Source organism: Rhinichthys klamathensis, unplaced genomic scaffold, assembly GCF_029890125.1.
Source record: "Rhinichthys klamathensis goyatoka isolate OS25496 unplaced genomic scaffold, OSU_Roscu_1.1 h1tg000476l_1, whole genome shotgun sequence".
Taxonomy (NCBI): domain Eukaryota; kingdom Metazoa; phylum Chordata; class Actinopteri; order Cypriniformes; family Leuciscidae; genus Rhinichthys; species Rhinichthys klamathensis.
In genome coordinates, this window is record NW_026606964.1 from 765001 (window position 1) to 792039 (window position 27039).

At 38.7% G+C, this 27039-nt stretch overlaps 1 protein-coding gene across 7 annotated transcripts in view; it reads right to left on the reverse strand.

Annotated features, from left to right (window-relative positions):
• Positions 1-27039, reverse strand: part of pard3aa (par-3 family cell polarity regulator alpha, a) — a 516365-nt gene that overhangs the window by 259522 nt on the left and 229804 nt on the right. For all 7 annotated transcript variants that reach the window (XM_056237053.1, XM_056237055.1, XM_056237056.1 and 4 more), the window contains 4 exons: positions 15744-15841; positions 14340-14423; positions 7375-7500; positions 3265-3614 (listed from right to left, as the gene is read on the reverse strand). In XM_056237053.1, the coding sequence (XP_056093028.1) occupies positions 3265-3614; positions 7375-7500; positions 14340-14423; positions 15744-15841 (658 nt within the window). The remainder of the gene's footprint in view (positions 1-3264; positions 3615-7374; positions 7501-14339; positions 14424-15743; positions 15842-27039) is intronic.

The following is a 27039-nucleotide window of genomic DNA, read 5'->3' on the forward strand; positions in this document are numbered from 1 at the left end:
TGTTTTCAATTAAAGGCTAGCGTGGCGTTGGCCTCCCCGACACACACTGGGTATTTCACACTGCGCTGAAGCCCGGCCCATTTGTTGTCAGGATTTAATTGTGTCTTTACCGCTCTCTTCTCCTGCTGCGCCAACCTAATAGATGCGAATACGACAAGCCCGCTGACAAAGAAAGCTCTTTTTGCTCTTTCATTTCAACAAGCTGGAGCGTGTGATTACGACATCGCTAAAATGAGGACATGGTGACAAAGAGAGGAGGGAAAACAACATCAGAGGAAGAGAAAGTTTTCTGGCTTGACGTTCGAGAATTTTCTTTTCACAAGCTGCCGCTAGTAGAGATCAGAAGCGCTGCTGCCTAAGCAGGAATAGATATTCCTCAGACGTCGGTGTGTGTGTGTGTGTGTGAGCGCGTCCTGGTTTATGCAGAAATATGCGCGTGTTTGTGTCTGTTTGGGTGTGTTTGTCGTATCTCTGATAGACATTTCTAGTTCTCCTGCGGTGTGAAGCGCTGAGATGCAGCTGCCGTGCAGAACAAATGGGATTTGGACCCGTGTGTGAGTCTGTATACACACTTCCTGACAATGGCAGATAGAGTCCTTTGAAGTACTAACTGCATTAGTTACACAATGCTAGTCACTACAGCAGAACAGATACACCACCGTTCACATAGATATCATCAGCTATTAAAACAGCAGAAAATACAGGCAACTTTAGAAGAAAACAAGCAAATAAATAAATTAAAACACATATTGCATGTTATTTTTTATTTTTATTTCAAGGGTGTTTCAATAAATAAGATGAAAAGACTTCTCAGGGGAGTGTATTGTTTGCATATGCATCTGGATACTGGCATCCAATTAATGACTTATTATTATTCCAGTTTAAACTTAATGCGACGCCATACAATGACGTTCTGGAGAATTGCGTGCTTATAAATGTGTTGAAACAGTTTGTTTAACAATATGCCTGTGCACAAATCGAGGTCGATATAGAAATGGTTTTCCACATCAGGTGTGGAAGAACTTGTCAGGCCTGAACCCCAAAAAACACCTTTAGGATGAACATGGTGGAGCATGAGGACTTCTGGAGAGACTAGAAACTGATATGGAGGATCAAATCCCTGTTAAAGCCAATGGCTCATGCATGTGGGATCTCATTCTATTGGCCATATAAGTGTTGTTATTGTTATAAAAATGTAATATTAAATATTTAAAAAAGTACTAAAATGACTAAAACTGAGACTGAAATAAAAATAAATTAAAGCAAAATAGAAATGTAAAACAACTACAAATATACCAAAATAAAAACGTATAAAGTATGTAAATAATAATAAAATAAAAATATAGAGTACTTACATTTTGTTTATCTCTTTTTTTAACTTGTTTTCAGTTGAAATTACCAATCAAAAATCTTGAGTCATATAAATATTTGTAATAAGGTATTAAGATTTATTTTCAGAGAGTGTATATTTAATATTAGTATATTACTAGTGTATTTTGAACTGGGATGGATGGAAGTGGATGGATGGATGGATGGATGGATGGATGGATGGATGGAAGTGGATTGATGGATGGATGGATGGAAGTGGATGGATGGATGGATGGATGGAAGTGGATGGATTGATGGATGGATGGATGGATGGATGGATGGATGGATGGATGGATGGAAGTGGATGGATGGATGGATGGATGGATGGATGGATGGATGGATGGATGGATGGATGGATGGATGGAAGTGGATTGATGGATGGATGGATGGATGGATGGATGGATGGATGGATGGATGGAAGTGGATTGATGGATGGATGGATGGATGGATGGATGGAAGTGGATGGATGGAAGTGGATGGATTGATGGATGGATGGAAGTTGATGGATTGATGGATGGATGGATGGATGGATGAATGGATGTATGGATGGAAGTGGATGGATTGATGGATGGATGGATGGAAGTGGATGGATGGATGGATGGATGGATGGATGAATGGATGGATTGATGGATGGATGGATGAATGGATGGAAGTGGATGGATGGATGAATGGATGGAAGTTGATGGATTGATGGATGGATGGATGGATGGATGAATGGATGAATGGATGGATGGATTGATGGATGGATGGATGAATGGATGGAAGTGGATCAATGGATGTATGGATGGAAGTGGATGGATTGATGGATGGATGGATGGATGGATGTATGGATGGAAGTGGATGGATGGATGGATGGATGGATGGATGGATGGATGGAAGTGGATGGATTGATAGATGGATGGATGGATGAATGGATGGATGGATGGAAGTGGATGGATTGATGAATGGATGGATGGATGGATGCATGGACGGAAGTGGATGGATTGATGGATGGATGGATGAATGGATGGAAGTGGATGAATGGATGTATGGATGGAAGTGGATGGATTGATGGATGGATGGATGGATGGATGGATGGATGGATGGATGGAAGTGGATGGATTGATGGATGGATGGAAGTGGATGGATTGATGGATGGATGGAAGTGGATGGATTGATGGATGGATGGATGAATGGATGGAAGTGGATGAATGGATGTATGGATGGAAGTGGATGGATTGATGGATGGATGGATGGATGGATGGATGGAAGTGGATGGATTGATGGATGGATGGAAGTGGATGGATTGATGGATGGATGGATGGATGGATGGATGGATGGATGGATGGATGGATGGATGAATGGATGGATGGATGAATGGATGGATGGATGGATGGATGGAAGTGGATGGAAGTGGATGGAAGAGGATGAATAGGAGTAAGAAAAGACACCCGTGTATTATGGAAACAATTCATTAAAACAAGTCTTAGTATCTCATGCTGTGCTTCTTCTCAAGTAAACTGATCTTGTTTCAGGGAATTTGTAGATATTCTAACCTAGAACAAATAGGAAAAGATCAAAATGGAAGGAACAGAACCTTCAACCACAGAACATCTGTAGATTTCCACAAAACTGGAACACATGCTATTCTATTCTTTACTATTCTACGTTCTATGTTCACCCGGTGCTTGTTTAAACAGTTAATAGTCTGGTTAAATTTGATGTTGCTTTCTACTAGCAATAAGAACTGTTTTCCCACGTTTAAATTAATTTGGATTTGAAAGTCTACTAATTCCATCTGGACCAGCATCTGTCAGCAGGATATTTCCATTATCCAGGTACCTGTCCTCGTAAGAAAGGCCGTTTACCCTGAAACGCTGTGACTGATGTGTATGAGGAGATTTATGATGACCGTACCTTTCCTCAGCTGGACGTTGAACTTGCGGCCGATCTTTTTGGAGTATCCCACAGAGGAAGTGGCGCTGGTGGGCCTGGAGGTTTGGGCCGGGCCTGTCGGGCTCATGTTGGAAGAGTTCGCTGTGTGTGGTAGCGTGGGATAGCTCCGGGTCGAATCCGCTTTGGACAGTCTCCGCGGGCTGTAGTCCACGACTCCTCCTAACAGACTACCTCTGTCTCCAGAACCAGAACCAGTCTGAAGGCCCAGTTCGTTCTGAGACAGCAGCTCGTACTGGGCTTTCTTCACCGCTGGAACTACATGGAACAGGATGAATGGAGAACGCATCGCCTGTGTGAACAAATTCTGGGCCCTGAGGAAAGAACAACACACACACACACACACACACACACACACACACACACACACACACACACACACACACACACACACACACACACGTCTCAGTAAGGATGTATCTCTTTGTCGATTACTGAACAGGCTCATCCTAAGTACTGGGATTGTTAAAAGCAGAGCACATGGAGAGGTCGAAAGGCTGCCTTGCTTAATCGCTGGCTAATTGTACTAGTACAGTTGGAAACAAGGTTAATTCACATTATCTGCCATTTCCATAATCGCAAAGCCTTGGGGAGGAAGCAGGGAGATGTATTAGAGGCAGGAAAGCAGGATCTGTTTTCATAAGTGTGGCACATGGAGGACAATAACTGATCAGACGCACAAGACACGGGCAGATAGGAACACTGAAGAGCACTATAACCTGGATAAGTCAAAGAAAGAAAGAAATAACAGATCATGTTATGATGGAGTGGTTTATAAGTAACTGATGCATATTATTTTTTTTATAAAATATAGTAAATTGCAATGAGTCACAGAATTAGGTTATTTTATTAAAGAAATAGTTCTCTGGAATAAAATAAAAATAAATTGTCACTCAAAAAAGCAACATAAGAGTCATGAAATTAGTGCATATGCTATATGACTTACACAGTACCGGTCAAAAGTTTGGGGTTGGTAAGATTTTTTCTATGCTCACCAAGGATGACATACAGTACAGTAAAACTGTAAAATTGTGAAATATTATTACATGTAAATCAGCTGTTTTCTATGTGAATATAGGCCTATAGTAAAGTGTAATTTATTCCTGTGATCAAAGCTGAATTTTCAGCATCATTACTCCAGTCTTCAGTGTCACATGATCCTTCAGAAATCACTCTAATATGATGATCTGATGCTCAAGAAACATTTATGATTATTATCAATGTTGTAAACAGTTGTGCTGCTTCATATTGTGATGAATAAAAAGTTCAAAAGAACAGCATTTATTTGACAAAGAATCGTTGGCAACCATGTAAAAGTCTTTCAAGTCACTTTCGATCGTCTTTGCCGTGTGAAAAAATAAAGATCTGACCCCGAACAGTTGAACGGTTCTGAATCTTGGCATAGAAAATCTGATATTTTACTAGCAAAAATTGTAAGCTTCGGAAAATTTTCAGCGAATAATATTTCAAATGTCAGCCTGTTCTTCATATAAAGACCTTAGGTGACTTGGAATACAGTGCACAAGTCATACAGAGCACTTTTATCTTGCTTTTTTAGTCAGATTTTGGAAATTTGAAGCTCCAGTCCACATTTACTTTTTTTGTTATTGTAAATTTTGTTATTGTTACTTCATACAATTGCATTGTACTAATACCAAACAAATATAAGACAAGCACATTGACATCACAGGTTAATTTCACTATTTTGCATATATATTGTTTGACACGGGAAACTCAAACCCAACGAGAAGCACGAGAAATAGCCGAGGAATACGAGCTCAACAGTCGTGTGTGTTTCTGTTTACTCCTCTAACATAAGAAACATCGCAGCGAGTTATTTCCATCTCAATAAACTCTTCATCAGATCAATCTCTGCATCTAGAGAGCGATAGCGTCTCACTTTAGGGACGCCCATCTATTTTTATGCAAATGTGTCCCGACCCGCCTCCAAAGCGAGCAGTGTGTGTGTGTGTGTGTGTGTGTGTGTGTGTGTGTGTGTGTGCGGAGCTGTGACACGCGGATAATCACCAAACTCACTCTGTCTGATTGAATAATAAATGACTCCATCAACGCATCATTACATTGAGTTAGATCAACCGCTGATAAATATTTACCCATGCAAACAATCCAATAAGATTAGAATATCGTTATGAATTATAACTCCACATGGAGCATAATCAAGAGAGAGAGAGACAAAGCCAGATGAAGAAAACACTGTTCTGTGCTCATGTGTGTGATTCCAGCATCTGGCTGCTCATGTGTGAGAGGAACCGGCGACAGCGTAGATTAAAACCGCAGTCTCTTGCGGATCGACTCGAAAAGCAGAAACCGCAAGTGTGTTTACGGATGACTACCGTATCGAATCGACGAGTCGAACGCCCTGGGGAATGGCAATATACGAAGAACAAAAGCCTGCAATATCTTAACATACACACGATCGACCTGAAGCGCGTGTAATGCAGAAGGCTGTGTTTAATCCTCGAGAACTGGGTGACCCGCTGGGTTTGCGTTAGCCTCAACGATAGCCTATATAAGGTCCTGACTGGGTCTCATGCTAAAATATAGCCAAGCAATTAAAACATTATAATGCTTTGGGGCACTGGGGAAATTAACTGGTTGTGTTGAGTTTGTGTAAGCGGCCTGAATGATGTATGTAAATGAGTTTTAGATTAGATTATGAATTATCCCGCAGCTGTGCCCTTTCAGTGCCCTGTGTCGAACCCGGTCCAGTTTCTCCTCTTCCAGTGGGCGTTCTCCTGTTGCAGCTGAGTTTGCTCTCTTCGAGCACATCACGTGATCATCTGGACCGAGACGCCCGAGCCCGGGCCAGAGGAAGCGGGTGATGAGAGATCTGGAAGCAAGACCTCTTTTCTACAAGCAATATTCGTATCTGTTCATCATAATCTGCCTTACAGCAAACGTTACGCTACTGAGATGATGGAAAACAACTGCATTTGATACAACTTTATTTTATGGTGTGTTTGGTACATAAAGTTATATTAACAACTACAACCTAATTCAAAACGCTAATCCTATAGTAAGTGCATGTTGTTAATTAATATTACTCAGTACTTACAGTAAATGTATACTGTAATTATACTGTAACAAGGACACCTTAAAATAAAGTGTATTTTTTAAATTTTCTACTGTGAGTTGTGCTTTTGTTTGCAATTTTTCTTGCACTTTACTTTCTAGTTGGTTGCTAGGGTGTAGCAAGATGGTTGTTAGGGTGTTACTGGGGTATTGCATTTACAGTCAAGTCTCTAGGGTGTTGCTAGGGTGTTTGCTTGCTGTCCCAAGTTAAACAAAAAAAGTTTGCATGCAGCTGTTGTGAATTCGGCTGAAACTGTGTGTAAAATATTGTGTGCAATTATCAGTGAAGTGATTAAGCCCACTATTAAATTCAGCAGTAAAAACGTTCTCCCCGGTACAAAAACAAATTACAACTGTTGCATATGATCGCCAACAGTTCTTCTTTCTGTGCAAAAGTAGCTAATTAACATTGTCAATGGGTCCTAGATAGATACATAAATAAATAAATAAAAATTAAATTAAATTAAATTAAAATATATAAAAAAAAACGTTTTAGTTTTGATTTATTGTTTGAATGTTTTTATTTTATTTTATTTTCCAATGCTGCTGATGTCCGAGTGTGGGTAATGTATTCAATATATCATATATTCAATAATTTCAGAAAGTTTTTGCAGGTTAATTTCAATAAACAGAAATTTTGCACTGAGGAGGGATTTTTGAGTATCATACAGTATAACAGTGCATCAAACATCAGGGAAATCAAGGAAATTGTATAATAAACCTTTCAATGACCTCTATTGTTCCAACTTCTGCCGGCTTTGAACAGAGATGTTTTTCTTTGTTTAGTTAGCGAGAGATGAGATGAAAGAACATTGTGAAGGTCGACGGCCAGACTGAGGAGACTTTCAAAGCTCAGAGGAAGACTGAAAGCTCATGAAAGTGTGAAAAGGACAGAGAGGTTGAAAGGATAAAGCAGAGCGGCAGCTGAGAGAGAACGAGAGGTGAAGACGTTCCCTCCGTCTCCTCCAGAGAGAGGCTTACTGTTCAAATCGGATGTTGCGGAGGTCTCCGTTATTAATCCTGACGATACAGTCGTTCTCCTGGAACAGAGATTCCCGCTCCGCCTTTCCGCCTCTCTCCAACCTCTTCACTAACAAACCCAGAGTCCTGGAACAGTCACGGCACATATCAGAGACACGAGCGCTGGTCTCAGATCAGACACACCACACATTACTGTCAGAGAACTCACAGTGATAATTACAATCATTCAGTCAGTTGTACATGCTGTTGTAAAGATATTTTGAGAAATCAAGAGACCCCTGTAGCTCAGAGTGCTACAAATATTTACCACGGTAACCACAGCTTTGCAAAAACACCAGTTACTTCAATCATTGTTACTTGGTTAGACAGTCTTGTTCCCCATGTACATGTATTTATTACAGTTACTACAATAGCTAGGTAATAACTAGGTACTAACCTCGAACCTACGCGTAAAGGGTTAGTTCACCCAAACATGTAAACTCTGTCAGTAATTACTCTCCCTCATGTTGTTCAACCCCGTAAGACTTTCGTTCATCTTCAGAACACAAATTAAGATATTTGTGATTAAATCTGAGAGCTGGATCACTCCTCCATAGGCTTCTTAAGGGATCGAAACTGGCCGGCCCAAAAGTTATGTAAGACATCGTTAAAATAGTCCGAGTGACGACAGTGGCTCAACCTTAAAGGATTAGTTCACTTTTAAAAAAACTTTTGCTGATAATTTACTCACCCCCATGTCATCCAAGATGTCCATGTCTTTCTTTCTTCAGTCGAAAAGAAATTAAGGTTTTTGATGAAAACATTCCAGGATTTTTCTCCATATAATGCACTTTGCTGGGCACCAAACGGTTCAAGGTCCAAAAGACAGTTTCAGTGCAAACTGCAAACTGTTCAAATGGCTTTAAACGACACCAGACGATGAATAAGGGTCTAATCAAGCGAAACGATCGCTCATTTAAAAAAGAAATAACAAAGTTTAAGTTTTATAAGCTCAAATGCTCGCCTTGCTCTGTTCTGTGTGACTCTCCTGTTCAAACTCGTTCAACAAAATAAACAAATCTTTTTCCGAGTCAATTCGTTCATTTCGTTCATTAAATGAACCAAATGACTCGAAAAAAGATTTGTTCATTTTGATGAACGAGTTCGAACAGGAGAGTCACGAACGTGCATCACAGAACAGAGCAAGGCGAGCATTTGAGCTTATAAAACTTAAACTTTGTTATTTCTTTTTTAAATGAGCGATCGTTTCGCTTGATTAGACCCTTATTCATCGTCTGGTGTCGTTTAAAGCCATTTGAACAGTTTGCAGTTTGCACTGAAACTGTCTTTTGGACCTTGAACCGTTTGGTGCCCAGCAAAGTGCATTATATGGAGAAAAATCCTGGAATGTTTTCATCAAAAACCTTAATTTCTTTTCGACTGAAGAAAGAAAGACATGGACATCTTGGATGACATGGGGGTGAGTAAATTATCAGCAAAAGTTTTTTTTAAAAGTGAACTAATCCTTTAAGTTTATCAAGCGACGAGAATACTTTTTGTGCGCAAAAAAAATAAAAAAAATAACGACTTTATTCAATTATTCATTTCCTTCTCTGTGGGCCTCGAGATTTCACGTAGTGAAACTGCGCAAAGCTTCTAGGTTGTACGTCACGCATCACACACATGACCAGCGTCGGCCAATAGTGAGCCTGCGTGTGATGTACAACCCAGAAGCGCTGCGCTGTTACACTACGTGAAATCTCGAGGCCCACAGAGAAGGAAATGAGTAGTTGAATAAAGTCGTTATTTTTGTTTGTTTTTTGCGCACAAAAAGTATTCTCGTCGCTTGATAACCTTAAGGTTGAGCCACTGTTGTCACTCGGACTATTTTAACGATGTCTTTCATAACTTTTGGGCCGGCCAGTTTCGATCCCTTAGAAGCCTATGGAGGAGTGATCCAGCTCTCAGATTTAATCAAAAATATCTTAATTTGTGTTCTGAAGATGAACGAAAGTCTTACGGGGTTGAACAACATGAGGGAGAGTCATTACTGACAGAGTTTTCATTTTTGGGTGAACTATCCCTTTAACCCAGATTATACTACACAGTTATTTCTGAGGAAAGTTTGCATTATAACAAATTAACAGTGTCTTTGTCTTGTTATTATTATTATTATTAGTTAGACTTTACTATAAGGTGTCTTTGTTACAGTGTCATGATACATTTAAGTACTGAGTAATATTAAGTATATAGGGTTGAGATTAGGTTTGGTTGAGGGTTAATTGCATGTAATTATGCATAATGTATAATATTACTATATAAACTACATGTAACGTGTAACAAGAACACTGAAATAAAGTGTTAACTTATTATTAGTATGATTAAATTACACAATATTTGAATAAATGATTATTAATTAGTAACTAGCACAGTATCACAATAAATTATTATTAATAATAATTTCATACTGTATTGAAAATAACTGTAGTAGTATTTTTTGGGGTGGAAACTACGGGAATCATAAGTCCCAAAACCACAATTCTATATTTAAAAAGAAAACTGTGTGTCCACTGCATCCTTTCATGACAAGATATTTATGTCATATTCAAAAAGGATTTAAAAACAGTAGATGGAGCTGTCACATTTATCAAAGAAAAAAAGTCAAACAAAAAAAAAACAGTAAAAAAGAATACACATCCCATTGATCTTGAACTTTTGAAAAGTTTACTGTTCCTAGCGGCTCTTTCAACTCAATACATCAAAAAAGGACTTTCTGAACTTAAGCCCACTTTGGCCATATGGATTTTTTGGCACTGTTCTCAGACCTGCAGTGGTTTCAGACTCCCTGATCTACAAACCCTGAGATATAATCATGTGAAATGCACCGTCGCATCGGATGAGTTTAAAATAAAAAAAAGTGCAGAGGAGATTTTGATATAAACAGAGCTTTCGAACTCTTTCCTCCTTCCCGAGGCCCGAGTCTGTTGCATCATTTACTTTTACTAAAACTAAAACAAACAACACATTAATACGTTTAGGAAGCAAGAATGTGTGTGTGCCGATCGCAGAAGACAGGGAATGTGGAAATATCCAAATATCAGTTCTTCATACAATATAATGTTGCAATGCTTAAACTCACTTGTAGCACTTAAAAAAAAAAAAAAAATTTTTTTTTTTTTTTTCCATTTAGACAAAATGGAAATTTTAACATCGGCCATTTATCAGGTATCAGTCATAATATTGGCCAGAAATGTAATATTGACTCATTCCCAATTAAAACATATTACTATACAATATATTTAATATGTTATCTGTGACATTTGGTAATTTTTTCCTATGGATGCACAGACAGCAGAACCTGTGGCGTACAAACTTTCCTTGCATGAGCTGGAGAAACAGATGGATGGATGGATAGATCAAACCCTCCTTTAAAGGAACAAACTGTGTGCTAGAAAGATGTGATTAGTTTGAGTGGCTATGGTGTGGTCTTGTGGAGTAATCACACAGCTTGCACTTTGTCTTCATAATCTGGATGTAAAGCAGCTGTGGGGAAGCTCCAGGATTAGTCCGACTCCCACTGGACCGATGTGCGATCTGTACAGCCTCATTATTCATTAGCTTACAAAAGGAGAGTTACGGTGCGGTCACGCTAAACTTCAAGCATGGAAAATTACTTCAAAACACGCAACAAATATGGCTGACAGGATATGAGAAACATTAATGCATTCATTATCCTATAACTAGAACTTCATTTATCTGTAAGTGGATATTTAACTGTGCATTAGTATTGCCCTAATTTTATAGATTACATTTGCCATCCAGCACTCACTTAAAGATAAACTTGCAAAACATTAATAATATAATAGCACTAATGTAATGTTTAGCAAATCTTCAAATGGATATGTATTTTATACTGTACTTTATATTGTTGTGATGCATAACTTAACTTTTTAAACATATATTGACTTTTGTTTAAGTGTAGCATTTGTTTTATTTAATTAGACAAAAGAGTGTTTTAATTTCAGCCATTTATGGGTTTATAACAAATCTCCAAATATATCCAAATATCAGATCTTCATACTTCATTTAATGTTGCAATGCTTAAACTCACTTATAGCAATAAAAAAAAAAAAAAAAAAAATGTTTTTAGTTTTTTTTTTTCGTTCTTTTCATTTAGACAAAATGGAAATTTTAACATCGGCCATTTATCAGTTATCAGTCATAATTTTGGCCAGAAATGTAATATTGACTCATTCCCAATTAAAACATATTACTATACAGTATATTTAATATGTTATCTGTGACATTTGGTCATTTTTTCGCTATATGAATTTGCAGGTCAGAATAAACAAACACAGCAAAAGGTGAATATTTAATCCTTGCTTTTCTTCTCTTTGGCATTTGCACATGTATAAACGGAAGCCAATGGAGCACTTAGTGTGTCCAAACCTTAAGGCTGAGTCCAATTTGCATTCTATCCATCCTAAATAAAAGTCCTAAAAGTATGCAGGACTATTATATCTCGATACTGACAGACTATTTACTCAAAAGTATGCGCTTTCCCTAGCCTGGGTGCCAGCCGCTCTTAGCCCCGCCCACAACATTTGAGGACGGGAAGTTCGGTCTGGACTTGATCCATTGTGAAGCAACTATGCCTGAACCAAAGCTGTTCGGACCAATGAAATAGTCAGGGCGGGCTTTATAAGATGATGGACAGCTGATAAACAGTAACGTAATCATCACGTCACCAAAGAGCGCTTGGGTTGAGTTAGTTTACAACAAAGATGGCCGCCGCTGGAGAACTGAGATGTGTAGCCATCGCGTCTGTTATAGAAGATCTAGACAGCGCATTCGTTTTAAAAGAGGAACAGAGAACCGCGATCAAGGCATTTGTCGATCGGAAAAATGTTTTTGCCGTCCTTCCTACAGGATTCGGTCGATCCAATTGAGTTCAGAGGCATTTTCTTTCCTGGTTCGGTTGAAACACGGCCCATAATCACAGCCCAATGGAGCCGTATCAGACTCACATGCTGACTAGAGTCTGAGTATGACGACGTCAGGCGTTTTCCCATTAAAGTAAGGACCTTTTGTGTGTAATATAATCTCCTTTAGTGTCCTGTTTGGAGCACTTGACAATGTGGTATCAAAGAAATTTTGAGCATATATGCCATACATCTAAAAGATGGCTTTAGTTCTGGCTTTAGCATAACCAGAGACGCCTGTGTGTTGAGTGATGGCCCAGAAGACTAAGCGAGAAGGAGACCACCTGTTCTTTTCCACTGCCTTTAATTGAATAACAATGCAATCAGGATCCATTTATGGCGAGCAATTAGACCCTGACTTGTTTGCGGTGAACACTGGTCATGTGATGAGATCTCGTTACTGGAGTCATGTTTCCGCAAGACTCCGTGTCTGTGTAATTTTCGGAGATGTCGTACGCCTCATGCTGTCGGCAGAGAGAAGACACTGGTCATTGTAGAAGTTCACACTCTGAGATCCCGCTGTCCCCTCAGTGCCCTCTATCAAGATGCTAATGAGTGAACATTCAACGGCGCGCACCAATCACACCGCGAGAGGCTGATGAAGTCATTACAGACGTGTGGCTGTGGAAGTGGGCCATTGTGATTGGCTGAGAATAATTGACCGTTCTAGTTAGTTATTAACTAAAATATCACGTCGGTGGCCATTTACAACACTGAGATTTATACAAGGAGATGACGACAAGGACGGATTGCTACTGAATGTGAGCGGGGGGGGATATGGTAATGTATGAAAAGATACATACTAATAAGTGTGAATTAAACATACAATGAGTGGCATTGTCACTGTAATATAAGAATGTTTAAATTCTTAAGGTGCAGTCACAATAGATTTCAAGCATTATTTCACAGCCTACTATTAATATAAAATGAATAAATTAAAAATGTAATAACAAAAATTAATTAAATAATAAAAGTAATACAATGAAATCATAAAAAACAATAAAATAAAATGAAATAATAACATGACGTGATATAAAAAAAAAAAAAAAAATTTAAATAAAATAAAATAAAATAAAATAAAATGAAATAAAATAAAATATGTCCATTGCAGGTATTATTATGTCAAGCATATCAATAATTAAACTAAGTTCTGAATATTAGTGATTGGGCATGTAAAATATTTTTTAGGATGATAATTGTGGTAATTGTTATTATTATTATTATTATTATTATTATTAAATCTATCCCTTTATCATGAATCCAATACTGAAACTCATTATAGTATTTTTTTATTTTTTTGGCTTGACATTCATTGTATATACCAGCATCAAATTAGGTCTGAAAAGGTTGTGCGTTTTTATAGCTGATAAAAAGCTCTCCGAAAATCCCTTTATAGTCGTCATCTACAGGATTTGAACACTTTTCTCATTTATTTGCACCTTCCTTTTTTCATTTTGTGATTCTTACAACAGCTGACCTTGGATGTTGTGAATGACCCATGATACGGATGAGCTTTTAGTCAGATTGGGTGAAGCAGATTAGATGAATTGAGTTGGCCGGATTGAGGTTTTCCTATAGCAATAAAGTTCCCTAATTTATTCAGCGCCATGCCCCGTGTCCCCTTTGTCCTTGTTTAGCAGTGTCCCATTCCATGTCGCTTTGCTTTCATTATTTAACTGGAGAACATACACTAGTTATAGACAGACCCACTCGAGAGAGTGCCATACTGTCAATACGTCCTTGAGGAATGATGAAAAACTATCTTGAATGGATGGTACATGCTGGGGAATAATAGTCAACTTCCACATAGACACCTTGAGGGAAACTTGTCAAGGTATGAAAGAAAGTTGAAGGATGCAGAGGACACAACTGGATTATTCAGAACAAAACTGCAAAGAAATGTTCATAAAGGGTGTAAAAGATAAAAAAAAACAAGTTCTATGGAATGAGTTGGCAAGAATAAAACAAATTCATGGTAGACAATGTATTTTTGTTGAGCTTTACCTTCTGTCTCTGCCACTGAAAGGCACCACGTGGATTCCTAGGGGCCCGCCGCCATTGGACACCTCAACCGGCTTTAACATTTCACTAGGGACATTGAGAAATGAGGGGAATGTGAGGAGAAACAAAACCCAAGAAAAGTAGTAAACAAAGAAAAGGCAATACATAAAAAGTTTAGAAGATGACAGAGCGGCTATGAGTAGCGACGAGCTGAAGGAAGCTAACGCTAGTCTAGATCCAGCTCAGTATGAGTCCATCTATAACTCCAGGGGCCATTACGACACACGGGTCGATGGAGGAACCAAACAGACACTTCAATTAAGTGATTAGGATCAGATTGAGGCCTACAGTGGGCTAGTTCTGGCTTTTTTAAAAGTCAGGGAGAACACTACACCTGTGAGAGAAAAAACACATTGCAAGAATACATGGGATAAGGAGAGGACAACAACAGAAATGACGAGGTGCTGCGTTCTTTTCAAGACAGTTTAAGGCTAATTCACACAAAATAATATATTTTAGAACACAAGTCAGGGTTATTACAATGAACTATTTGAGTAAGCTATTTGATACTTGAAATAAAGTTTTACAGAATTGAACTTTTCCATGCTTCTTGCACTTGAACAGATATATTCAAACAAAATTAAGTCAAAATGCCCATATTGGCGAGTTTCCTTGTAAACATAGTCAGTTATGTCTCGTGTAAATGTAAACAGTTGAGAAGTAAAATGCATGTGTATCAGTATATTGGATCCACGCATTCACTCTTAAAGTGACAGTAGCCTAATATTCCTGCTGCTATCTGTGTTTTTAATGTTAATCAAACAACAAAAGAAAAAGAACAATCCCTCACTGCACTTGACTGGATAACGTCTGTAGTTTTAAGAGCAGGAATAAGAAGTGGAAAAATATTGATTGTTTCTGAGCAAGTTTACCCTAAACACACCCTCCATCTGCCACTGGTCAGTAAAAAAGAAAGCCCCGCCCCCAAACTCATGCCATTGGTTGAGCCGTTGCTATGTTGGGCAGGTTGAATTCTCAAAAGTTTTTTCACTTTTACACCTATAAATATGGTAATTAGCTTTGTAATATTAAGCTGTATATGAAATATATAAAATACACTTGATTGCTAGATTTCAATTTTAAGATGACTTTGAATATACTATATGCATTGCATTGTGTGGACTTTTTGTTGCTTGACAGCCAATGGTAAATAGATTTTCATTGCATAGAAAAGCGCAGTCTGGACATTTTTCTAGATATCTCATTTGTGTTCAATAGTATTTATTTTAAAATCTTTTTGGGTGAACTATTTCTTAAAGATATAGTTTTTTTTTTTTTTTTTTTTTTGGATACACAAAGGAAGTTCTAAGAAAGACAATCAATTCACGAATTCCTGTGACGACTTACTCGAGTGAAGCGGATTCAACACAGGAATCTGCCCGTCCCACCGGTTCTATCCTTCCGTTCTTCCCGTTGTCTGTTCTCTCCTCGTCTTCTTCTTCTTCCTGTGGGGTACCAGAGAAAAAACACTGTGTTACATCTCACATAAACCTCCCAGTCTCTGTCTCCCTGTCTTGCTCTAATCTAATAGAGTGACCATAATGGCTGCTGTTTTAAATCAGGGTGACGGAGAACGGCCCTGGCGCAGTCGTGACATCAGAGCGTGCCTTTGAAAAGATGCCTGTAATCGATTATTCATATTCAATCAATCAGTCTGGGCTCGGCCGCTCAGGTCTGCTGCTAATCGGATTAGGGAAGAGTTGAGTGGATGCTCATTTGTTTCTTTCACTATCCTTATCTAATTTACATCTCTCTGTCTTTCTATTTCTCAACCTCTTGACACATCTGATATGTGCAGATGTCATTTACAATTCTTCAAAAAATGTATAACAATAAGGTCTTGTCAAATAATGGAGGCAGGATTGAAGTCAGGATATCAAACATATTGACAGGATGACCACAAAAAGCATTTCAGCTGCAATCATTGATATGTTTCGTCAAGCGTAATAGGAAACAAAGGCCTTCTTTACATTCGGCACTGACGCGCATTTCAAATCCGAATATTCTTTAGCTGGACTGAATTTACACCTTGCCTTTCAATGAGTCTCTAAAGTCAGATCCAATCACACTTATGGACACAAAAAAGAACATTTCTCTCGCACATTAAATCAAGAGATAACCAAAATGGATGTCATTTGAAATAAACGAATGAACGAACGAATGAACGGTTTTGGTCAGATAAAATAATAATAAAACGACAAGTTGTATGGTCTAATGATTTTACACACTCCATCGACATTCCCACAGTGAATAATCCTAATACAAATAAAAAGTGAATAAAAACAAAACTAAGTGAAAAAAGGTGAGAAAATAAACGATATGATCAATAAGTTAAGACAACATAAATGTTTACATTGCTTTAACTCAATTTTCAACTTTTGACAAGTTATACAAGATTAAAGTAATATTTTAAGTCAGTTTAATGTAATTTAAGTTGAGACGACTTAAACATCCAAGTTGATTGTACTTAAAAATGCAAGGCAGCAACTTTTTTTTTTTTTTTACAGTGAGGTTTTGGAAGAGAAAGGAAAGAAGTGTAGTCCATTGGTATAATCCATGAGATATTTACAAGTGCATGAAAAAAAGTGTCTAGAAAATGAACAAGACAACATTCACACTCATTCCCGCTATTGCGTCCTTTATGTCTGAGAAAGAATGCATGTCAATGCAAGTGAAAAAACTCCTCAATCGAGTTTAGCAACAGAATATATTCCACACATTAATTCCACTCGAACCCTTGACTGTGGATCATTTCCAAAGCCAAGTGAGTGTCTAGACACGGGGCGAGATTCTGCAATGGTTTGTTAGCCATGGATATTGATATTCCAGTGGTCTCACCCTTAACCTTCCCCTCTCACCAAAATGTCAAGCACATCTAAATAAGCGCTTCTCCGTCTTTATATGGAAATGCATTCAGACAGTCACCCTCCACCACACGCATCCGCCAGTCTGAAGAGGATGACTGGAGTCCTATTCTCCTCTGTCTGTGTCTTTTTATTGTTGTAGAGGTTACAGAATGAGTAGAGGTCATGAAAATGTTATTAGCAAACCTCTAAAAAAGCAGCGCCAGGTCTGTTACCTTATTCTGGTGAAAATGAGTCAATTGCCTCTCCAAACACAGTCGATTGTCTGTGGTTTAGCAATTTGCAGCCCAATGACAGAAATGGCTGGACTTTTGCCTTCGTATCTCTGTGCTGGGTTGGAAGAAATCCTAATTACACTGATCCGGAGTATTCAATCAAAGCCTGTCACCCACGACACTAAATTAAGAATTATTGCATCAATTTGGGTCATATTTCCAAATTTACAGGTATATACGTCTCACTGATTTTCAATCTTGATATCTGATATTTGAAGCATGATGATAGAAAAGTCTGGACTGAAATGCAGAAAATGTATAAGACAATATTTACATGACAATATGTAACAAAACAATAAGTAAATACAATATTTACAATATTTCCTTAAAAAAGGAAAATACATAGGGATATTAGAAAAGCAGAATGAGTTCATCTCTGTCAAGAACATAATCAATATAAAATTTCACCAAAAAATAAAAACTACATGCTAAAAAAATAGATTTTCATTGTGATATTAGTTACCTCCCAATTTCATTGTAAATTCACTGTTAAAAAAAAATCTCATTAAATGTTGGACGATGACAATTAATTGATAATTATATATTATTTAAATGGAATGTGTGTGTATATAATGTATATACAGATGGACATTTCATGCACATTTAAAGTAACTTTGAATATTAAATGCCATGATTATTTTAGGTTGTCCTTATTGCTTATTATATTTTTTTTATTTTTTTGAGTGTGGGGGGGGGGGGGGGGGGGGGGGTCCTGTCTTATGTTTAGGGCACAAAGTTGTTGAGGACTGCTACTGATGTTCCCTCAAGTAGGTACACGACGTCCTTGTTAACTCTCATAACACAAGCTGCTCGCATTAGCAGAAAAAAAAAAAGGAAAAGTAATAAAGAACTGCATTGAGTAGTTGGAGTAGAGAAAGTGTCATGTGACATGAATGCAGCTGTGCTTGAGTGTCTCTATTCAGCTGTGAATTCTGCTTTCTGCCGCCTGAGAATGAGCTTATTAGCAATAAGAGATACATTTGAGCGGGGACGCGCGTCACATTGGACCACGAGAGCCGGTCCAGGCGTTTGTGGACAGGAGAGAATGGTTCCTGTCACAAAGTCACTCGCACAGAACACAAAGTGTCGCTTTGCCTGGTAGCGGCAGTAATGACAGACACAGGAACCGAGGCTGGATGCCAGAAGCTCATTGTCCGGTTCTGTACACCTGCCAGATGTAAAAGCTCCGATGAAAAACTCCTGCATCAGCCCACCACAGGGGGAGAAGGTCATTCCATGGGCGTCCCAAAGGCGAAGATCCCCATCAGCTTTAAGGGATGAATCCACTGCTGTCATTTGGGTGCTTAAGGCGTCTGCTGATTTGTGGCGACTAAAAATAAGTGTGTTTGTGTGTGTTCGTGAGCTTGGGTGAAGGCCAGAAGCCACTCAGTGCAGCAGTTACAGGAAGCCAGAGGTTACAAAGCTGGCCATTAGACAGACAGTGCATTATATTATTGTTCCTGGCAGATGCAGGAGGTCGGTCACATTGAGAAACTGCTAGCTTGTGAGGAGCTGAAAGGAGTACTTTTTCCAAACTTGAACTATTCACCTTATTTTTAACGTTTCTAGCTGTTTTAACACTGCATTATGCTGGTTGAATTTGAAACTGGTATTAATATTATCATGTTTATTTAATGTATTATTGTATATATAAACACATTGGTTTGTAGCACAAATTGCTTCACTTTGTTATTCTTCTATTTATTTGCCTATAGCGGCTAATGAATCAAGAGTCTCGCACATTCATGGTTGATATCCAGTATGTTGGATGAAATCCAAACAGAGCCCTGCATGATCTTATCGAAGCCTTGCTGCAGGGCTTGAAGGTCACGTCTGTGGAGAGAACCAGTGTCTGACCTCCAGAGCAACCAGAGGAAATCAGGACGTTTTGCAGTTGACAGTGGTGTAACATGACAGTTAGTGATAGAACCAGAGCTTTACCCTCTAGCACTGGGTCGAATTTACGCACAAAGATCGCAAAAGGTAAAGTAACCATGAAATGGAAGTTGTAATAGTCTGTTCTTCCTTATTGCAATGTATTTTCAAGTTAAACGGCTTCTGGAACAAGAACAAATGTAGGGCGGGGCTTGATTGTGTCTGTGAGGAATTGGTTGGATGGTTGTGGTTTGCTATTGGCTGATCTCATGTGAGTGACAGGTTGCCCCGCCCACATTATCAGAGAAGAGAAGCGATGCTGCAAAAGGGAGGGGAAGTTATTCTGATTCAAGATTACGAGGAACATGAATTAAAAAAAATAATAATGATGTGCGCCGAAAAATATTTTTTATAAATACTACAATTTTGCCTTAAAAAAAAAAAATAAGAATGGAAAATGTTTATTTCATGGTGACTTTAATAACACAACGCAAGTCTACAGAACACAACAACATCAAACACTAGCAGAAAAACAGCAGGTTCAATCTGATTTGGGGCTTTTTTTCTCAAACTTCTCTAAGTCAGAGTGTGTTAATTCATGTGGGGAAAAAAATATTTACAAGGGAACACAATAAGGACCCTACTGGAAGAAAGAAAAAAAGGCTAAATTAGCTGAAACTGGTTTGCTGGTCTTGGTTGGTTTGAGCTGGTTTTCAGCTGGTTTACCAGAACTAGTCACTGATTGTGGCTACATTTTTAAAGTGAGTGGCATGAAAATTTCATTTGAGGCATCTTTATCACCCCGCTAGCAGCCATATCACCCAGTAGCCAAAGACTGGTTGCCCACTGAAGCAAAGCAGGGCTGAGCCGGGTTAGTACCTGGATGGGAGACCTGGAAGAGGCCAGCAGGGGGCGCTCACCCTGTGTTCTGTGTGGGTCCTAACGCCCCAGTATAGTGACGGGGACACTATACTGTAACAACCACCATCCTTCAGATGGGACATTAAACCAAGGTCCTGACTCTCTGTGGTCATTAAAAATCCCATGGCACTTCTCGTAAAGAGTAGGGGTGTAACCCCGGTGGCATCCAATGGCCCTTGCCAATGTAAGGCCTCCTAATAATCCCCATCCATTGAATTGGCTCTATCACTCTCTCTCCTCTCCACTATAGCTCCACTATACCTCATCCAAGTGGATGCTGCACACTGGTGGTGGTTGAGGAGAGACCCCAACATGATTGCAAAGCGCTTTGGGTGTACAGTAGTAGATATGAAAGTGCTATATAAATGCCTCAATCATTCATTCATTTAGTGGCAATTAAGCAAAATAGTCAAGTGTAGAACTATCTAAGTTTTCTGTTTCTGTCTGAGAAATAATCAGTAGGCTAACAATAAGCTGTAAAGTGGACTGGGCTCTACGCTGACAGTCGAAAACACGGCTATGTGAGACTACAAAAACAAAGACAAGTATTTTCCATTCTCCTCACTAATTGTGGGCGATATCTTAAAATCTATATACAAACATACAGCTCTGCATTTGTATCTAAAGCACTATATTCCTGTCCAATGTAAAGTCCGGGAAAAGTGCCGTAAAGAAAATATAAGGAAGTGAGCAATTTGTTCAAACAATAATTGTCCAAATATTTACAACCTCCAATAATAGTGACCTCAGTCCAGTTCCTGACTACGTTCAAAAGTTGGTAATTAACTCCAGTAAAACACACCCCAAAAACAACACAGAAAAAGCCAACCATAACAAATTAGAGTAGTATGAGAAATACCATGGCTGTACAAAAATGATTGTGTCTGGTTGGTGGAACTGGTGACCCTTATATGACGCTGATAGGGTCGGTAGGTGATACACAACTGGAACCCACTGAACATTCAAGACGATAAAGAAATAGATGCTGTACTGAAACGGAGATGAAAGGCCTTCTGTAGGCGCCACAATGTGCCATTATAGTACGTCTGTCCTCAGAGGCAACTCCTATTACCTCAATTAGACTGATTTAATTGAACGTGACTTGGGTTTTTCACATCCTTCTCTCAAACACAGGGTCATTTCATCCCACCGCTAAACAAAATCTCCATTACAACAGTCAATGGATCACACTACTCATCATTTCCAAGATGCTTATTCGTATTTGTGTTGGGGGAATTAATGCTAAAAGGACCTAAATGATGACTTAAAGTCATTACCGGACATAAAGCTGACCCACTACTGTAATCTACTTATACGAACACTATCCCACTGTGGTTGGTTTGTGCCACTGTTTATTTGGAGTGTCAAATGAAAAAATATAGCCCATTTGGTATAGACATTTCATACACTTATCATGTCACAGGGGATATTAACAGGCGACTGTAAAATCCATTAATGCACGCCCATAATCAGCCCTCGTAATATGTCTGTCATCTTGTGCATTGATTAAATCTTAGATTAACTTATTTTTCATCAGAGTATTTCTCTTGTCCTCAACACGGATAAAAGAATCGACCCATCAATACAAACAAACATCAACAAAGCCACAAAGAGATGCTATAATTGCAAAAAAAATCTTTATTTCGTATTGTTTTCGAGAAAAGGTGAATTTAATTGATTTTTACCCCTAAGCACTGTTACATGGTACAGTGAAAATACTAGACATCATTGCATTGTATGATTACCATTCATATATTGCAGTACTTGCATGGTACTCCAATGACCTTCAAATAATATGATGGTTTTACCAAAAAAAAAAACATGGTGTTACCATGGCCAAATAACTAAATACCATGGTCCTTTTTTTTAAGTGACAACAGTGTGATTCTTTTCAAAAACATCACCCTCTGTAATATGACGTATATATCAGCTGCAACATTTCTACAGCGATTGTTATGTGTCTCCTGTGGAAATTCGGCTCAGCTGTTTGGCGAGAACTGAGAGCTGTGTCGGTGTGTTGTCGGTTTGTTGGGCTCATGAGTGTGCCTTTGGTAAGTGGGGTGGTAATATTTCCAAGTTTTAAACTCATGCTCAGACACTTTCATATTCTCCTGTAATGGTACCTGTGGGTGAAAATGAGACTTCAAAGAGAGCCGTACTTGTTCTGGGGCAGTAAGGAGTGAGTCAGCTTATCTAGCACTTTTTATTTCAGACAAAACAAGCTCAGCACTTGAAATGTGATGTGTTCCCCAATTATTTTTTTTATTTATTGATTTTTTGTGTTTTCAGCAGTTTTGAATGTTACTGAAGGCCCCTACAGAGCTTGCATTGTGTTTAGTGTGTTACGAAGAAAATAAAATGAAGCAAAGCAAAACACATAACCAAAACCAAAACCAAGCCAAGCCAAGCTGAGCCAAGCCATACCAAACCACAACCCAACCAAACCAAACCCAGCCCAGCCCAGCCCAGCCCCAAAAATAAAAACCATCCTAGCCCAACCAAACCCAACCAAACCAAACCAAACCCAACCCAACCCAACCTTACCAAAGCCAGCCCAAACCACAACCCAACCTAACCAAACCCAAACAATTCAAACCAAAGTCAGCCTAGCCTAGCCCAACCAAACCCAACCTAACCCAACCCAACCCAACCAAATCAAATCAAATCAAACCAAACCAAACCAAACCCAAACCCATGCCAGCCCAGCCCAAGCAAACCTAACCCAACCCAACCACATCAAACCAAACTAAAACCAACCAAACCAAATCAAACCAAAGCCAGCCCAAACCACAACCCAACCTAACCAAACCCAAACAAATCAAACCAAAGTCAGCCTAGCCCAACCAAACCCAATACAACCCAATAAAATAAAATAAAATAAAATAAAATAAAATAAAATAAAATAAAATAAAATAAAATAAAATAAAATAAAATAAAATAAAATAAAATAAAATAAAATAAAATAAAATAAAATAAAATAAAATAAAACCCAAGCCAGCCCAGCCCAAGCAAAACTAACTCAACCCAACCACATCAAACCAAACTAAAACCAACCAAACTAAATCAAACCAAACCAAACAAAACATGAGCAATAGAAATAGTGCTGCTTGATTTAGCAAATAATGTTCATAAATATGCTCATAAACATAGGCAGGCTGCAGTTGAAACATGGCTTCCTGCAATCCAATGAGCAACGTTTTATTTCTGCCAATGTATTTCAACTCTTATTTTCCCTCGTTTAAATCAACAAAGACATCAGCCCCTTTAAACCTGTCTCCCCTTTGTTTTTTTAAGACACCGCTAATGGTGTATAAAAGTTTGGCTCGGCCATGGATTACTTTGAGCAAATTAAAGCCAAACAGGTTCTTAATGCTATTAAGTAAATTAAATCAGATACGTGCGCTAATTCACATTTGTCTAGATCAAGGAGAGAAGTTAGCGAGAGTGACCTGCAGTGAGACACGGGACAAAATGTCAATGTCCCTCTCTCTCTTTCTCTCGTTCAGTCAACGAAATGCATCTGTACCAAATACATCATCTGTCAGTTGTGATTTCATACACGCACAGGCATATCTATCAATGCCACAGCACGCTTCGGTGGGGCTGCAGTATAGTTAAATTGCACTTTTATTAAATTAGGTCAGCTAATTATGAGGGTTTAAATCAATCATTTAGTCAATAATAAAACCTAAAGCAGGCAGTGCCTTTAACTGGCGTGCCTTCATCAATAACCAGAGGCAGGAATACTTTCTCATATCCCACACAGAGCTTTAAGGGCGCATGAATTATCGAAAATCGAGTTATCACTGCCTGCTTTTGTCTGGGGCCACTTTCGAAGTGGTTCAGCCGGAGTTTTTCTCTTTGTAAGAATTTCCGACGACATAGTGCCAACAATATCACAAGACCATAAGCAAAACCCCAATATTCAGCTGAGTGGTTGATTGATATTGGTTTGTCCATGTGTAATTTCTCAATGACCAACTTATTGAATATAACATGTGGTCACATACGTTGTCATTCATGTCTCCCTGCAATAGTATTGTTTCTTAAGAATCTTTTCCCCATCCAGAACATTTTTTATTAATTTTCAAAGAAATGAAAAAACCATGGTACAGCAAAAACTGAACCCATGTGACTGGAAAAGCTAGATTGAAGCACATTTCCCTGATATAGAAAAAGCCAGCTAACTCTGAACCGCCTTGAGCTGAACATCTTGCACACTCATGACTGCTTTTCCATGATTAATCATAATTTAGAGGTGATTAAGAGGGAGGATCGTCCCTCTAACTCCGTATGGAGCTATTAATCTGGCTCTAAGCCATGAAGGTCACTGAGCATATGTGTGATTACAAAAAGCAACAAAAACCTGAGATCATAAAGACATTAGCAGAGATCGGTGGATAAAGTGGAAACAGAACGGCAATTTCATGAGAACTCCAGAGGATCATTTCTGGATATGCTGAAACACATCAGTTATTTTTAAAGAGGTATATAACACCTGGAGAGAGCTGTCCATTAGTATTCCCATTCATCTCAATGGCGATTTAAAACCAGCCATCTGTACCCATGGGTGCTCAGTCCTGCAGCCAGCATCCTTTAAACTGTAATTGCCATATGACTGATCACTCTGAAGCTGCAGGGAAATGACATCATGACACCACTGTGATTGGCTGACGGCACCACAATAACACACACGGTCCTAAACACTTCACAGGTGCCTGTCCAGAACTGCAATGTGAAATTTAACAGACAATATATATATGTCCAATTAACACTTATAAATTCATCGGAATTGGGATTAGAAAAGCAGCTGGATGTGTTTGTGTGTGTGTGTTGGGACAAGTTATTTGATGGGAATGTACAGCTGCCAGCCTTTGAATGCAATGAATGACAGAAAGGGAATATGGATATCAATTCCTTTGTGTAAAAAGCCAAAACATTAGCCTGGGAAAACCCAGACAACTTCCGGCAAATTTAGATTTGCACTGAAAGTTAGTCTGGCAAAGAGCTCATTCAAGCCCATTTCCAATCCGTCGAAATCGAGGCACCAATCAGAAGCGTTGGGGCGGGCTTTACACGATGACGACAGCGCTGGGATTTTGAAGCAGATTTTGTAGCCTACATTACAAAGATGGATGCCGCCGTCGAACATCACTCGTTCCAATCAGCTATCGCGTCTGTTTTAAGCCATTTGAACGTTTCCTTTTAGTTAAAAACCGAGCAAAGAACAACACTCGGAGATGTGTCTCCGCCGCTCTGCATACGTCATCTCCTTCATCGCTCTGATTGGGTTTAGGTCTATCCGCGACGTCCGTTGGTGACGCCCCTCTGGAAATGATTTGTCTATGACGCTTTGCCAGACCATAACTCAGTTACAACTGAGAATGGTCTGGTTTTAACCAGGCTACCAAAACATATCTAAGCTCAATGCAATACTTAATCTCATGAGATTGCATTTAGCCCATTTCTATGTTTAGGCTACAAGGCAAAAGGTCAATGAGCATTAGAACAACCTACAGTTTCCTGACATATTTAACGCAAAACACAGCAAGTATAACTATTATTTTGGTATTGTTTCAATCTGTGTGTGGGGAGCCATGCTGATGGTGTTCCCTCTATAAACCTGCCCATACAAAAAACATGATTCTGCTAACCCTCTTATCCAAATGCTTGCACGTTTGCTTCATGACAGGTTACAGCCCTTCCTGCGCCGCTTTGACTGTACAGGAAAGTCTGCTCATTCAAGTGTCAACACTTTATAGGAAGAATCTTGTAAGCACCAAGTTCATTGTGAAGCTGATTTATAACGGGCCAACAATTGAAATGGGGCAGCTTTTATATTTCAAGACAATACAAATCCACACTTGCTATTCCCACTTGAAAAGCCCATATGCCAAAAGTAACACATACAACATTTGAGCAGAAACTTGAATGAAGGCTAGAACAAACACAGGAAAGCAGGGAGCGGAGAAGCACGTCACCATTTATGCGCTAAACTTTTGTTTTATAGAATAAACATGACCGATTCCCTTTCCGCCCTTGCTCTGTTGTGAGAGAAATCCCTGATATATTGACAGCCTGCGCTACCTGCTGTATTTTTAGACCAATCACAAAAGCATCAGTCAGGTTCAAAGGTGCAACCATCCAAGACATCCTCCCACTCCGGAGTCTGTTCCACTAGGAAAGAATGAGGAAAAGTCTTTGAAGCGCACCGGAATTCATATGAAGCAGAAAGCAATAACTCAAAGTACCCCAGCAGTTTAAAAGCAGTCCAAAAACAAGTTGGCCTTAAAGTGAAACTCCATGAAGGACTATTAGATCTGCACAAACTAGGAACAAATTAGTAGTAAATGACTGCTAATATATGCTATAGTAAATTAAAACACTATAAAATACAACTGTTTTATGTTTTAAACATTTTTTCGCATTCAACAAAACTAGTCATGCACGGATTGATGTACTTTTCAGTTTGTTCCTTTTATCAGATATCTGTAATATTTGACTTCCTAACATTTCCATTTGTATCCCAAGAAGAAGTATGCAATCAACATACAAATAAATAAATATATATATATATATATATATGCATGAGAAATGTTATCTTGTAATAACGACGTAATGTTTTTCATGGCTTTTTAGCTGGTGCTTAAGGAACAGATGGTTTGGCTGTTAATCATTTCACAGTATTAAACTGTGACTTTAATGATA